Source organism: Melozone crissalis, unplaced genomic scaffold (genome assembly GCF_028551555.1).
Source record: "Melozone crissalis strain CALT ecotype California unplaced genomic scaffold, PUWL_Pcris_2 ptg000016l_1, whole genome shotgun sequence".
NCBI lineage: Eukaryota > Metazoa > Chordata > Aves > Passeriformes > Passerellidae > Melozone > Melozone crissalis.
In genome coordinates, this window is record NW_026535794.1 from 1169750 (window position 1) to 1182125 (window position 12376).

General features: G+C 59.6%; 2 protein-coding genes across 2 annotated transcripts; one reads left to right on the plus strand and one right to left on the minus strand.

Moving 5' to 3' along the window:
• Nucleotides 1-4374: 4374 nt before the first annotated feature.
• LOC128935231 (cathelicidin-B1-like) lies at nt 4375-5443 on the plus strand. The gene is made up of 4 exons (XM_054273383.1): nt 4375-4629; nt 4935-5039; nt 5135-5218; nt 5315-5443. The coding sequence occupies exons 1-4, from the start codon at nt 4375-4377 to the stop codon at nt 5441-5443; spliced, it is 573 nt and encodes a 190-aa protein (XP_054129358.1).
• A 1210-nt stretch (nt 5444-6653) lies between these two features.
• On the minus strand, nt 6654-8863 carry CAMP (cathelicidin antimicrobial peptide). The gene is made up of 4 exons (XM_054273195.1): nt 8690-8863; nt 7819-7926; nt 7642-7725; nt 6654-6764 (listed from the first exon to the last, which is right to left on the minus strand). The coding sequence occupies exons 1-4, from the start codon at nt 8861-8863 to the stop codon at nt 6654-6656; spliced, it is 477 nt and encodes a 158-aa protein (XP_054129170.1).
• Between the last annotated feature and the right edge of the window lie 3513 nt (nt 8864-12376).

Consider the following 12376-nt stretch of genomic DNA (forward strand, 5'->3'; position numbering starts at 1 on the left):
CTGTGTCCCGGCTCCAGGCTCGCTTTGAGGGCCGGGGCTCCCCGTCACCTTCCCCCATCCCGGGTACCCCCAAGACCCCCGATCCGCACCGCGCGGAAGCGGCGGCACCGCCGCCCAATCGCGGTGCGAGTTGCACGTCACGTGCCGCGCTCCGCCAATCACCGCGCTCACCGCCCTGCCCGGATGCTGCACAGCCTCCCAACATGGCGGCGCCCACTGAGCGCGGGAACGCGCCACTTCCGGGTCGAGGCGCGAGGTTACGATGGGGGCGTGGTCTAACGCGGAAGCGCCGGCGCGTGTTGAGCGACGTGACCACGCCCCGTCAGGCGCGGTTGCCATGGTGACCAGGGCGGTGCTGTCGCTGTGGAAACGGGGACAGGCCCGGAGCGGGAAACGGGAACCGGGCAGGGACCGGGCTGGGACCGGGAGAGATCCAGAGGAGGCCCCGGAGCTGCTGCAGGGCTGGAGCCAGGCTGGGAGAGCTGGGAATGCTCCCCTGGACAGGAGCAGCTCCAGGGAGAGCTCAGAGCCCTGGCAGGGCCTGGAAGGGCTCCAGGAGAGCTGGAGAGGGACTGGGGACAAGGCATGGAGGGACAGGACACAGGGAATGGCTCCCAGTGCCAGAGGGCAGGGATGGATGGGAGATTGGGAATTGGGAATTCCTGGCTGGGATGGGATTCCCAGAGCAGCTGTGCCTGCCTGTGAAAAATACGTATTTTATGATTGACTTTTTGGAAATATTAAAATGAATATTATACGTGTTGTGTGTTAGAAAGTAATGCTGTATTAATTCTCTTAAGTGCTGTGTTAAATATAGTTTTAGGTTATTAAAAAATGTTAAAATAGAAACCATGCTATGTAGGATAGTTTTTTAAAGAAAGGACTCGCAGCGAGATAGCAGCCACAGGACAGCTGAATCTTTCAGAGAAAGAGAATTTATTGCTCTCTTATCAGAAGAAATGAACTTCTTCCCACCTCAAAGGCGCTCTTAGGATTCAGAGGAAGAAGTTGACACTGACCAGACAGAATCCTGTGTTTGAATGGAATTTATGCATCATGTATGAGGTGTATGAATATTCAACAGGCCGTTGTTTTTAAGGGTTAATCCTTTGTTAACGGGTGTTCTTTTTTTGGGCTCGTGCTGCCCAGAAAAGGAACCCAGACTGTCCACAACTCTTTGTCTCTATTGTCTCATATTGTACTAATTGTCCAAATTAATATTACTCTAATTGTGTTCCTATTTTTATAACCATTTTATTACTATTAAACTTTTAAAATTTAAAAAAACCCCAAGTGATTGGTGTTTTTCACACTGCCCTGGATCCGTGGCAGTGCCCAAGGCCAGGCGGGACACTGGGAGCAGTGGGAGGTGTCCCTGGCCATGGTGTGGAATGGGATTTGTGTTCCATTATAACCCAAACACTCCAGGATGATTCCATGACGGACCAGCCGTGCTTTTCCTTTTGTATCCGAGCATCCCAGACCTGCTGGGGTGGAAGGATCCTAAATCCCAACCATTCCCATCCCCTGTGTGGGACTGGGAACCGGGGCCTGGCTGTGGGAGCGGCTCCAGGACAAACCCAGGAATGTTCCGGAAGGAGGAGGGACAGCTCAGCCCTGGGAAGGGCAAACAAACCCCGAGCCAGATTTATGAGCAGGGAATTTCCTCAGCTCGGGGCCCAGGGTTTGGTTTTGGGTTTTTTGAGATTTACTGTCCCTGTCAGGGGTGGGAGATGTCCTGGGAATCACAACTTCCCAATTAAAACTCACTCAATTTTCCCTTTTTTATTCCCAAGGATTTTGTGGCTTTTGGGAGGCTGCTCAGGGCTGGCACGGGCAGCTAAAAATGAAATTTAAATATTTTACATCTATTTTGAAACTCTTGCTGTTAAATCCTAAGCGGGATACATGGGGAAAATGGGAATAGCTGAGGAGTTTGGAAGGAGCTGGGAGGATTTTGGAGGAAGTTCAGAAGGAATTGAAGAATTTGGAGGGAATCTGGGAAGGAATTTGGAAGGAATTACAGAATTTAAAGGGAATTTTTAAGGAACAGGACACAGTTTGGAAGGAATTGGGAAAGATTGAAGGGAAGCAGTGAGACCAATCAATGCCCCAAGGAAAACTCACGGAATTTTCCCTTTTCTTTTCCCAAAATGGCCTCCAAGGATTTTGTGGCTTTTTGGGCTGGCACAGGCAGCTAAAAATGAAATTTAAATATTTTACATCTATTTTGAGACTCTTTCTCTCACTGTTAAATCCTAGGTGGGATACATGGGGAAAATGGGAATAGCTGAGGAGTTTGGAAGGAGCTGGGAGGATTTTGGAGGAAATTCGGAAGGAATTGAAGAATTTGGAGGGAATCTGGGAAGGAATTTGGAAGGAATTACAGAATTTAAAGGGAATTTTTAAGGAACGGGACACAGTTTGGAGGGAAATGGGAAAGACTGAAGGGAAGCAGTGAGACCAATGAATCCCTGGGGATGTGTTGGATCCCCACGCCTGGATGTGGATCCCACCTTTCTCCATGGAAAGCTGGAGCTGTCTGCACCTGGAATGTCCTGGGGTCTGCTGCAGGGCCCTGACTGACACTGTCCCTCCCTGGGGACTTCCAGGTGCCACCCCGGTGTGGTGCCATTGTCCCCGTGTGATTTATGAGGATGTTTTTCAGTGCTGGTGCTCCCAATCCGAGGGTCACCCTCAGGGCAGGATCCTGGGTGTCCTCCTGAGCTTCCTGCTGCCCTGTTTGCACGGGGGACAGGCCATAAATCACCCCGGGCTGGAAAACCCCGAATGTCTGCAGAGAATCCAGGGGAAAAGTCCTGGGAGAGCAAAAAAACCCCAATCAACCCCCCAGCACTGCCACTGTGTCCCCAAGTGCCACCTCCACAGGGGTTTTAAATCCCCTCACCAATGGGGACTCCACCATGCCCTGGGCAGCTGTGCCAGCCCTTTCTGGGGAAGGAATTGTCCCAAATCCAGCCTGAACCTCCCCTGGCCCAGCCTGAAGCTGTTTCCCTTTATCCGTGTTCCCTGGGAGAAGAACCCGACCCTCACCTGGCTCAGACCTTTCATCCCCACCACGCTCTGGACCATCCACGGCTGTGAAAAACGCCAATCACTTGTTTTTTAAAGTTTTTAAAAGTTTAATAGTAATAAAATGGTTAAAAAGAATAGCAACACAATTAGAGTAATAACAATTTGGACAAATTGAATTAGGACAATATGAGACAATAAAAACAAAGATTTACGGAGGTCTTGGGAATCTTTTTCTGGGCATCACGAGCCCAGACAAAGGACCCACGTTAACAAAGGATTAACGCTTAAGAACAACAGCCTGTTGCATATTCATACATGAATACATGATGCATAAATTCCATTCAAACACAGGATTCTGTCTGGTCATCAGCAACTTCTCCCCTCTAATCCTAACAGTGCCTTCGAGGCGGGAAAAAGTTCATTTCTTCTGATAAGAAGGCAATAAATTCTTGTTCTCTGGAAGACTCAGGTGTCCTGTGGCTGCTGTCTCGCTGCAAGCCCTTTCTGTTAAACAAAGCATCTTACATAGCACAGTTTCTATTTTAACAATTTTTATAACCTAAAACTGTATTTCACACAGTACTTAAGAGAATTAATACAGCATTGCTTTTTAACACACAACACATATAATATTCATTTTAATATTTGCGAAAAGCCAATCATTAAACACATGCATTTTTCACAATGGCCAATGTGGGAAATGGATTTGTAGGGAATTCTCCAAGCCTGACAGAAGGCTCACACAGTGTGTGATCTGTGTGCAAACCCTGAGACGAGAAATGCTGACTTAGAAATGCCATGGAGCCGGACAGGCATTGCTGAGGGAGAGAAATGGAATGAGGAACAAGTTTTAAAGGATGGCCTTGCAAACTGGAGAAATAGAACTGTGAAAGATTAAAAAGTAATTTTAGATTATTGGCTTTATAACATTTACAGCATGGTGTGGCAAAAGCTGATAGGCCAAGAAACGCTTATAATGTGTTGTAATTAGGAAATAGTTGGGTTTTGATTGTGATGGCGTGAATGATAACATCTGTGTTGTCTCACCCTTCGCATAAGACTGAAAATTGAATAAAAATTTTAAAAATTTTTAAAGTTACCCCATCTCTGGGTCAAAAAAGAGCTTAATCTGGCAGGCCATGTGTGTCACCCCTGGTCACACATGGCAGGGGGACGCTGACCGCGGTGTCCCTGCTGACCGAGGTGACCGGCACAGCGCTCCCCACTGCCCGGGGCTCTGCAGGGCTGGGCTGGGCTCCTGGCCAGATTCACCCCCTGGAACGCCCAGCGCAGCTCCCATAAAAGCGCTGGGGAGCAGGAGCAGGATCCAGGAGCGCCATGGGGCCGAGCCGAGCGCTGCCACCGCTGCTGCTGCTGCTGGGCCTGGCTGGAGCCTCCACGCCAGATCCACGCGGAGCCACGCTGGGACAGGGTGGCACCGCCGTGGGACAGGGTGGCACCGCGGTGTCCTCGTCCCCACCGGGGTCCCTGAGCTACGGGGCCGTGGTGGCGGCGGCCGTGGAGCTGCTCAACGCCAGGGCCGTCAGTCCCTTCGTGCTGCGGCTGCGGGAGGCTCAGCCCCGGCCCGGCTGGGTGAGTGCTGGGCTCTCCCTTCCCAGGGGAGGCTCCAGGCCTGGGCACTGCTGGATCCGGCCCTGCTCCGGGTAGGGCTGCCTTGTTTTGGGGCTGACCCGTTCCAGGCCCGGCCCGGCTGGGTCAGTGCTGGGCTCTCCCTTCCCAGGGGAGGCTCCAGGCCTGGGCACTGCTGGATCCGGCCCTGCTCCGGGTAGGGCTGCCTTGTTTTGGGGCTGACCCGTTTCAGGCTGGATTCTTGGGGCTGGTTCTGGCCCGTTGTGGGAGGGGGATGGATCCCTGATGGATCCTGGCCCTTTTCCCAGCCCTCAGACCTGCAGAGCCGGCGGGAGCTGAGCTTCACCCTGGAGGAAACCACGTGCAGGGCACCGGGAACGGCCACCAGCAGCTGCAAGAGCCGCTGGCTCGGGGTGAGGCTTCGTCCCGTGGGAACTGGGGGTTATCCAGTGGGGAAACTGAGGCACGAGGGGGTTGTGCTGTCCTGTGTGCCCTCTGTGCCCCACAGGCTCTGACCCGGTGCCAGGGCTCCGCGTTCCTGGAGGGGCAGCAGCCCACGGTGGAGCTCTCCTGCGAGAAGGCCCCGGCCGCGGTGAGAAGGGGCTGGAATGGCTCCGTGTCCCCCGGGGGTCCCCAGGTCCGCTCCTCACCCCCCCTCCGAGTCTGACCCTGCTCTTTGTTTCCCCAGTTGGGCCATGTCTGGAAATCCAAGATCAAGGATTTCTTTGGCAAGGTCAAGCAGCGTTTCCAGGGCTTCTTCCAGTGCGGTCGGATCTGGATCCGGGACAGGCTCAACCTCAAGGCGCCCAAACCCTGAGGGGTGACACTGCTGTGCCCCCTCCCTGTGTCCCCTCCGGTGTTCCCTCTCTGTATCCCCACCCTGTGTCCCCTTCCTGTGTCCCCTCTCTGTGTCCCCACCCTGTGTCCCCTTCCTGTGTCCCCTCCCTGTGTCCCCTCCCTGTGTCCCCTCGCTGTGTCCCCTCCCTGTGTCCCCTCCCTGTGTCCCCTCCCTGTGTCCCCTTCACTGCCAATAAAGGTCCCTGCATCACTCCCGGTGTCACCCTGAGTGTCCCTGTGCCCCAATGGGGACCCCTGAGTGTTCCTAGACACCCCAAATCCCCCCATGCCCAGCCAGGGAGCTGTGAGAGCTGGGAACACCCTGGGGGTCACGAATGGGGGTGTCACGAGTGGGGGGCGCTCTCTGGGGCAGATCTGGGGTCCCCCCATCTCTCCAAGGCCCTGGAGGGGCAAAGGGACCCCCCTGCCGGTGCTGCCACCTCGGGGACCCCCGACAGCCCCATCCCAAATGCAGCTGCCTCCCGGCGCTGCCGTGCGTTCCCTGCCGCTGTCACCCCAAGGGGGACGCGAGGATGGGGACGGTGCTGGTGACAGAACCCAGGAGCAGCTCCCCCAAAATGGGCACAGCACGGGCACCACCGGGCTCTCCTCCCGGCACCGGCCCCTGCAGGGACTCGGAGCCCTGGGCTTGTCCTTCCCTGTCCCCAGAGGGTTTGTGGGGTCCCCACAGAGGGGTTTGTGGGGTACAGACCCACGGGAATATCGGGGGGACAGAGGGACACCGCCAGGGGGCTGCAGCCATGACCCTGCCCCAGCCGCTTTTGGGGCACAGGGGTCCCCGAGCCCTCCAAATCTGCACCCACAATGTCCCTGTCCCAAACTGAGCCACCATGGGGGTCTCCTCAGGACCTGAACTCCCCCTTGCAGCTCCCCAGAGGGCTCACAGTGTCCCCTGTGTCCCCTCCCCAGCTCCCTTTGCCATCGCTGCTGGCTGGGGGGGACAATGCCACATCGGGGACAATGCCACCACGGGGACAATGACTATGGGGACAATGACACCCTGGGGATGGCAGTGACCCCTTTTTTGGGTGGGCTCCTGGGGGCTCCCCAGAGCGAACCCAAGGGCGGAGCAGCCCCGTGTCCCGGCCGTGCCTCAGTTTCCCCGTGTGACAGAGACAGACAGGAGGACGCGGTGCCCGCACGGCCACTCCCGGTGGCTCCTTTATTGCTCAGCCCAGCCCCACGGAGCCCCTCAGGTGGACGTTGAACTTGACCTTGGGTCGGAAGCGCCGAACCTTCCTCAGGAAGCGCCCGAAGCGGCCGCGCTGGATCAGAACCGGCTGCAGGAGGGATGGGGGGTCAGGAAGTGTGGGAATCCCCCTTGGGAGCACAGCCGGGACCCCAGCCAGGGATCCCGCAGCTGGAAACCCACCCAGGACCCCGCACCAGGGACCGCATCCACAGGATCCCACACCAGGGACCCCATTGCAGGGACCCCATCCCTGGGAATCCACCCAGGACCCTGCACCAGGGACCCCATGCCCAGAATCTCACCCAGAACCCCACACCAGGGACCGCATCCACAGGATCCCACACCAGGGACCCCATTGCAGGGACCCCATCCCTGGGAATCCACCCAGGACCCCATTCCAGCGACCCCCTCCCCAGGATCCCACCCAGGACCCTGCACCAGGGACCCCATGCCCAGGATCTCACCCAGAACCCCACACCAGGGCTATTCCCCGCCCAGGATCCCACACCAGGGACCTCATCCCCGAGATCCCATCCCCAGGATCCCACACCAGGGGTATTTCCCACCCAGGACCCCATTCCAGAGACCCCATCCACAGGATCCCACTCAGGACCCCATTCCAGGGACACCGCTCGTGTCCCCACACCAGGGACCCCCCTACCTGGGACACTTGGCACCCCATATCCAGAATCCAACACTCGGGACCCCACTCGTGTCCCCAAGGCCAGACCCCACCCAGGATGCCCCACCTGGGGCCCTGCACCCCACACTCAAACCCAGCACCCCGCCCATGGGACTCTGCACCTGAAACCCCCCACCCAGGACCCCCCACCCTCCTGTGGAGCCACCACGGGGCAGCAGAGCCCTCGGGGTGTCCCTTTTGGGGGATGTGGGGCAGGCAGGGACCCTCCCAGGGATGCGGGACCCTCGGGGCCCTCCCCTCCCACCCCGGCTCCCCCGCTCACGTCGGAGGAGGCGTCGGAGCAGCTCAGGTCGATCTCGGGCGAGTCCTGCCGGAACTGCACCGGCCCCGAGCACTCCTTGATGGCCTGGGGGGACACGCGGTGTCACCCGGGGATGGCAGCGGGCCCCCGCGCCCCCTTCCTCCCGCTCCTCCTCCTCCTCCTCCTCCTCCTCCTCACCCCGTTCTCCTTGAAGTCGCAGTCGTCGGGGTTGGCGCGGGCGCTGGCCGCGCACTCCGTCTCCATCATGCTGAAGTTGAGTTTCCGCAGCGAGCTCAGCTCCACGCCCTGGGGACACGCGTGGGGGGCAGGAGACAGCAGAGGGGTCAGCAATGGGGTGGCACTCGGAGGGGGTCACCAGTGGGGTGACAGTCACTGGTGTGGGCTCAGGGCCAGCGCTGAGCTGTCACAAAGGGGTGTGTGACAAATGGGAGGACACGAGTGGGGGGACAGGAATTGGGGTCATGATCACAAATGGGGGGTCCCGAGTGGGGGGCACTCACGAGTGGGGTCGGCATTGTGCACGCCGAGTGGGGGGACAGGAATAGGGGTCCTGCGGGGGTCACAAGTGGGTGACACTCACGGATCAGCACTGTGCACCCCGAGTGGGGTGCCTCGAGTCGGGGGACAGGAATAGGGGTCCTGATCACAAATAGGGGGTCACGGGTGGGGGGCACTCACTCATGGGTCGGCACTGTGCACCCCGAGTGGGGGGACAGGAATCGGAGTCACGGTCACAAATAGGGGGTCCGGGGTGGGAGGCTCTCACGAGTGGGATACTGTGAGTGGGGGGTGAGTGGGGGGACAGGAACTGGGGTCATGGTCACAAATGGGGGGTCCCGGGTGGGGGGCACTCACTCATGGGTCGGCATTGTGCACCCCGAGTGGGGGGACAGGAATTGGGGTCCTGGTCACAAATGGGGGGTCCCGAGTGGGGGGCACTCACCGGGGCGGGCTCAGGGTCGGGCTGGGCAGCCCCGATCAGGCACCACGAGCGGGGTGGGGGTGTCACCCGTGGGAAAGGGGGGGGTCCCGGGTGGGGGGCACTCACCGGGCCGGGCTCGGGCTCGGCGCTGAGCAGCCTGAAGGCGTTCTGCACCTCGGGCTGTTGGTTGTAGGAATCCACGGCCTGCGCCAGCGCCTCGGTGTACGAGAGGGGCGCCGGGGCGGGCAGGGCGCAGGCGCCCCCCAGCACCGCCAGCAGCAGCACCCACGGGCTCGCCATCGCTGTCCCCACGGCCACCCCCGCGCCCCTTTTATCCCCCACGGGACGTCGGGGACCCGCCCCGGGGCTGCCCCTCGGGAAACGCCCGGCCCCAAGCCGCAGAGCGGCCGTTCTTTTGGGGGGGTCCCCGTGATGGGCGGTGGCATCTGCACCCCTCGGGGGCCCCTTGGCCAGGAGCCCTCGGGTGGTGACACGTTGCCCGTGTCGGGTGGGTGCCCGCGGGGTTGCACAAGCCCAGAGTTGCCCCATCGCTGTTGCCCAAGCCGAGGGTACCCCCCGAACTGTCACCCCCCCAAACTGTCACCCCCCCAAACTGTCACCCGCACACACGCACAGGTCCGAGCCCGAAATCTCTTTATTGCGGCTCCGCTGGGGACAGGGGGCGGCGGGACGCGCTGGGAGGGGGCCGAGGCCGCGGAGGGGGCCCCGAGGATGATGATGAGGATGAGGAGGATGATGAGTGACCTGGGTTGGTGCCAGGGGAGCGGGGCTGGGCGCTGTCACCGGGCTGCTGCGGGGAGAAATAAAGGGGAGATTTCACTCCAGAGCCAAAAAAACCCCCCGAAGTGATGGGGACGCGTGTCCCACCCCCGGGATGCGCTCCCGGAGCCCTCACCGGCTCCCGGCCGCACTCCACCATCGAGAGCGGCACGTCGGGCAGGAAGGTGAACACGGACACCTGGGCCGAGCAGCGCTGCACCTGCGGACACAGCGGCTTCAGCACACCGGGGACCCCCCGATTCCCGGGTTCGGGGCTCCCGCTCCCCGCTCACCCTGCCCGGGCGGCCCCGGCAGCCGCGGGGGTCCGGGGCGGGCTTGGGGCAGGGCGGCTGCCGCGCCGTGAAGTTGATGCTGAAGTGGGTCCCCCAGTCGAAGCTCTGCCGGGAGAGAAGCTCCGTGGGGCCCCGCACGGGATGGAGCGGGATCCCGGAGCACCCCCGCACCCTTTTCCTACCGTCCGGGCCACTCCGAGCAGCCGCAGCAGCCGCAGCTCCTGCCCGTGCGTCTCCAGCACGGATCGCGCCAGCTCGCGGGGCGCGGGCACGGCCGGGGGCACGGCCGGGGGCACGGCAGCGCCCGCCGCCCCCAGCAGCAGCGGCAGCAGCAGCGGCAGCGCCATGAGCCCGCGATGAGCCCCGGACCGGGCTCGGGCTCGGCTCGGGGCCCCCGGCTGCGGCTCCGGGGTAAACAGCGGCCCCATCCCGTGCCGCCCGCGGGAGGGGATCGGGTTCCCGCTGTTTGCCTTGGCCCGGTGCCGCGGGGAGCGCGCCTGGACCTGCAGGGGATGCGGCGATGCTGGAGCTCGGCGGGGCCGATCCCCCTCCGCGGCCCCTGCCCTGTGCCTGCTCCCAGCTCCTCGGAACGCTGCTCCTACCGGGATCCTGCTCCTCCCGAGCCCTGCCCTGTGCCTGCTCCCAGCTCCTCGGAACGCTGCTCCTGCTGAGATCCTGCTCCTCCCGAGCCCCTGCCCTGTGCCCGCTCCCAGCTCCTCGGAACGCTGCTCCTGCTGAGATCCTGCTCCTCCCGAGCCCGGAGCCACAGCAGCCTCCTGCTTCCCACTGAGAGAAGAACCAGGAGCCCCCTCCCCTCTTCCCAGTTTCTTTACACGATTTTGGTGTTTAAAATCCTTCTCACCCTGGTCAGATTCATCCAAACACCCCAGGCTCAGGTTTTCCTTGGATTCAGGAGCACAGGGTTTACTGAGGACTGCACTGTGTGCATCCTGCTCTCCCAGTTTGCCTTCCTTGGGTGAGCAGATCTCATTTCCCCAAAATTCAGGATCTTCCTGTTGCCTTTGGAGCTAGGAGCTCTCCTTTCTCCTTGCTTCATCCACAATGGAAAAGCAAAGAAATCCCTGGTGAAGGAATCCTCAGAAGCACATCTGGGGAGATGGGAGACACCTGAGCCTCCCTCTGGAAGCCCTGGGGCCATGGACAGCCCTGGGCCCAGGGGAGCTGCTGCTCCTCCAAAGGTCTTTGTTCCAATATTCCCATTCCTACGGACACAAGGCCCAGGTGGGAGACGGTGGGAGGGAAAGGGATAATGGAACACCAGGAGAGCAGCTCACCAGTCTCCTCTGCCCATGGATACCATGGGGAGGGGTCCTGGAGAAGAGAAGATGCCACAGGCAGCAACTTCATTCTGATCGTGTTTTTTCTTATTTTTCCTTTTTAAAGTTTGAGCAGCACAGAAAAGTCCAAAGGATTCCCATTGCTGGGAAGCCAGCAGTGGATAGATGTGGGGGAAATGGATATGTCCTGATAGATCACATGGATACCCAGATATGCTCATTACAGACCCCAAAATATACACAGTACCCCAATATAGACATCCACATGTACAGCCAGAGTCAGTCCCGGGGATGTGGGAGCAGGAGCAGCCCCCAGGAGCGGGGCTGGGGGGCACATCCCGCTCCTGCCAGCCCGGGAACACCGGGATGGGGCCGGGCACGGGGAGGGGGAGATCCCAAAGATCCCAAATCCCTGGCCCTGCTGCCCGGAGGAGGTATGGCTGTGCCCAGGGGGCACGGGGAGCTCCGGGGGGATCACGGATCATGCAGGGCAGGGGCTGAAGGGCTGATGCAGGGAAGGTGCTGCCAGGCAGCTCTTTGGCTCTGCCAGCATTCCAAAGTTTCCTGGCACAAAACCCATGGCAAAGACCTTTCCCAGCAGAGCACGACAAACTCACGAAGTGTTTTCCTTGCCTCTCCTAAAATATCCCAGCCTTTCTGTTCCAGCTGCCTCTTAGGCTTGGAAAATACCTCGATATTTAATTTAAAGGACATCCTGATAATCTGTTTTCCATTTTGAAACCCTCAGGCTGTTGCCTGGAGTCGTTTCCATCCATCCTTCTCCAGAGCTTGCCCAAACGATCCTGGTTTAACCGAACCTTTCCTCTTCCTGGTTTCTCCATCCTGTGGCTCTTGTGGAGAAGTTTTCCACATCAAGCTGAGGAAAGCACGAGAAACTGGGGGTGCCTTGTGTAAGAAGCTCCTGGAAGTGACAGCGCCGTGTTTGTCCTCTTTGGAGACCCCTTGTGCAACCAGGACCCCCCAAATCGCTGCTGGTGCCCCTGGGAGGGAGGGCTCAGGTGGCTTTGCAGCTCCCTGAAGGTGCAGATGGATTTTCCAAGTCCTTGAAGTGGCTGTTTTTATGTCACAATGAAGCCTGGCTCCCTCCCCCAGCCCACAACGGCGCTTCCCAAAGGTGCAACCGCAGGAAAACCGACAATGGGTGGGTGGATCCTGGGTGGATGGATCCCGGGTGGATGGATCCTGGGTGGATGGATCCTGGGTGGGTGGATCCGCTCCGTCTCGGCTCTGGACAAGGCCAAGGGGTCTTTCCTCTCCACATTTGACCCTTCAGAACCTTCAGCCCAAAATCTTACAGGTGGGGATTACTCTCAAGTCAAGTTTGTGTCTGGATGGAGCACCTGGAAATCCTGGCACGCTCGCTGCAGACGAGACGCCCCCAAACCCAAACCCCAAACCCCAAACCCAAACCCGCCGTGGTG